The 2,500-nt window shown below is 33.5% G+C and overlaps 2 protein-coding genes across 2 annotated transcripts in view; one reads left to right on the top strand and one right to left on the bottom strand.

Annotated features, from left to right (window-relative positions):
* The window catches only part of LOC122260067 (putative glutamate receptor), a 98,823-nt gene that overhangs the window by 38,765 nt on the left and 57,558 nt on the right, over window positions 1-2,500 (bottom strand). The window lies entirely within an intron of this gene.
* The window catches only part of LOC122254033 (uncharacterized), a 43,556-nt gene that overhangs the window by 2,016 nt on the left and 39,040 nt on the right, over window positions 1-2,500 (top strand). Inside the window, exon 2 of the mRNA XM_086530781.1 lies at window positions 1,487-1,576. Within this exon, the coding sequence (XP_086386907.1) occupies window positions 1,510-1,576 (67 nt within the window). The 5' untranslated portion in view covers window positions 1,487-1,509. The remainder of the gene's footprint in view (window positions 1-1,486; window positions 1,577-2,500) is intronic.

Raw genomic sequence — 2,500 nt, 5'->3', positions numbered from 1 at the left:
GTATACTAACACATTAGTTTTGGCCATATTCGCATGTTATTTATGTGCATATCCACATATCATTTGTGTGTATATACACATGCTAATGGGCGTATATACCTAAATATATATTTCGTGGATAACCACATATCATTTTTACATTTATATCAAGTATTATCTGTGCGTTTATCCACATATTAAGTTTACTTTAGATCCACATATATCTATTTTGCTTTATATCCACACACATTTATTTCTTTTGTTTCGTATTTCCTATTTGTTATTGTTATCAAACAAGCACATATCTTGCCATATGTCTGAACTACAAAATACGATACAGAAAAAAATGACCCCAGGCGTAAGCAAGGTAAATTATACAAGACTAATAAAAAAAATCATATTAATGTCCTTGGTCCAGTTACGTGTGTGTTGCACTACAAAGAAATAGATCTGTGAGAAACAAGCAAAACATAAACCAGACTCTCGCAAAAAAACAACAAAAAACAAAAAACTAGTTTTTCGTTCTAGACCTCATTTAAATTCACATGATTTGCAAAGACAATTGGATACAAAAAATCACCTTGATATAATTTTTTTTAAAACCTTAATATTTTTTTTTTTCTTATCTCTCATTTAATACATAAAGGATACATTTGGTTACCACGTCACTCAGTCCTGTATAAAAAAATAAATAAATAAATAAATAAAAAAAGTTGTAGAGGATAACCTTCGCTATAGATTTTTTTTTTCTTTCTGTTTTTTTGCACCGTAGAAAAAAAAGGGAGATGGAATGTGAAAGCAGACTCCAGTCGTATTTTTTGCACTTGTAGAATATAAAAAAAAACTGACATAATTGAAGAAAAAAAAAGTTGAAAAGAAAACAGGATCGCACTTAGCTGGTTCTTAAACTTGCGTGTAGTTGTTTTGCTGTGTTGGTCAGTATAAGTTTTGAATAGTATGTGGTGGTGTTAAGTCATTGTTTTATAAGTCATATATGCTTGGATATTTTCGTATGTCTGATCATGTATCTAGTTTTGTTCTTAAAAGATATGCGTACTCTCTTTTTTTTCTCTCTCTCTGTCGCATTTCACTCTCTCTCTTTGCTTTATCTCTGTCTTCTTTTTGTCTCTGTCTGTCGATCTCTCTCTCCTTTTCCCTCCCTCTCTCTCTCTCTCTCTCTCTCTCTCTCTCTCTCTCTCCCTCCCCCTCTCTCTCTCTTTCTCTCTCTCTCTCTCTCTCTCTCTCTCTCTCTCTCTCTCTCTCTCTCTCTCTCTCTCTCTCTCTCTCTCTCTCTCTCTCTCTCTCTCTCTCTCTCTCTCTCTCTCTCTCTCTCTCTCTCTCTCTCACCCTCCCTCCCTCCCTCTCTCCCTCCCTCCCCACCTCTCTCTCCCTCCCTCCCTCCCCTCCCTTCTCTCTCAGTCTGACAGATACATGCATATATACAGATAAAAAAAAAAACATATATGTAGAGATACCAACTTCTTACTTATTCAAACATACTTTTTAGGTCCTGGATACTTTTCTGCCAAGATGACCCGCTGTCGAGCATATCTGGTGATACTCATAATGTCCCTCTGCGGGAAGGCTACAGCTCAGAGTAAGTAATGTCCATTTTATAGTGTGTTATATAGTGTAGACAATCTGAATTGAAGTTAATGCGAGGCTGAGATATTAGTAGATCGGCAACACAGATAATGATGCAGCAGGATTATTATATTGCGAAGTTGTGGTGAATAATCGAGAGAGTTTATTGTAAGTACCATTGTGGTGAAATCCGGGTCAGATAATAGTACCCTTATTACTGTGAAAAGGAAGGTCCATCTGGTTTTCATAGTGCAATTTCATTTGCGTTTTAATTTAAAGTTTTGATTTTGATTGAAAGGAAAATTGATATGGAATCTCACTGGTTTTGTTGTGTTGGTTTGTCATTGTTTATCTTATCAAGTTTGTATATATATATATATATATATATATATATATAACGCATATAAAACGTAAGTTGCACTTAAGTTACACAAGATTTCCTATGCTGATTCAAAATGCAGAATCTAGTACATACTCGAGTACAAAAAAAATAAAATAAAAAAAATCATGAAATATAAATAACTCAAAATTTGCTATAGTGGTTATTTTATCACAGCGCAGCGTCTATTTCGAAAAAATATATATATGGAATGAAAATATCCCATCATTAGTTAATATTTCCTAGGAATATTTTCTAGGAAGTATAGTCGTGGTTGAGTCTATTATCTAGAAAACCTAGCCTTATAATTAGCATATCAACAAGCTCATAAACACGAACTTAATCGTTGTAGAAATTAAATTGCACGATAAACTACAGAATGTAAATTGCAAAAGAAAGTTCCAACACTCTCTCTAGTAGGAATTACTTGCAATTGCAGGAAGAAAAATATAGCAATTGAATAAGTAAATGGAAGGAATCATTCAATTTAAAAAGGAAGACGTCTTTTCATATAAGCTTTTATTCCTTGTCATGTATTTGAAACGTAACTCAACTAAC

This window comes from Penaeus japonicus, unplaced genomic scaffold, assembly GCF_977035675.1.
Source record: "Penaeus japonicus unplaced genomic scaffold, GWHDUDI00000001_assembly GWHDUDI00000034, whole genome shotgun sequence".
In the NCBI taxonomy this organism is placed as follows: Eukaryota; Metazoa; Arthropoda; class Malacostraca; order Decapoda; family Penaeidae; genus Penaeus; species Penaeus japonicus.
Note: the sequence above shows the minus strand (reverse complement) of the source record. Positions and strands in the feature narration are given on the sequence as shown.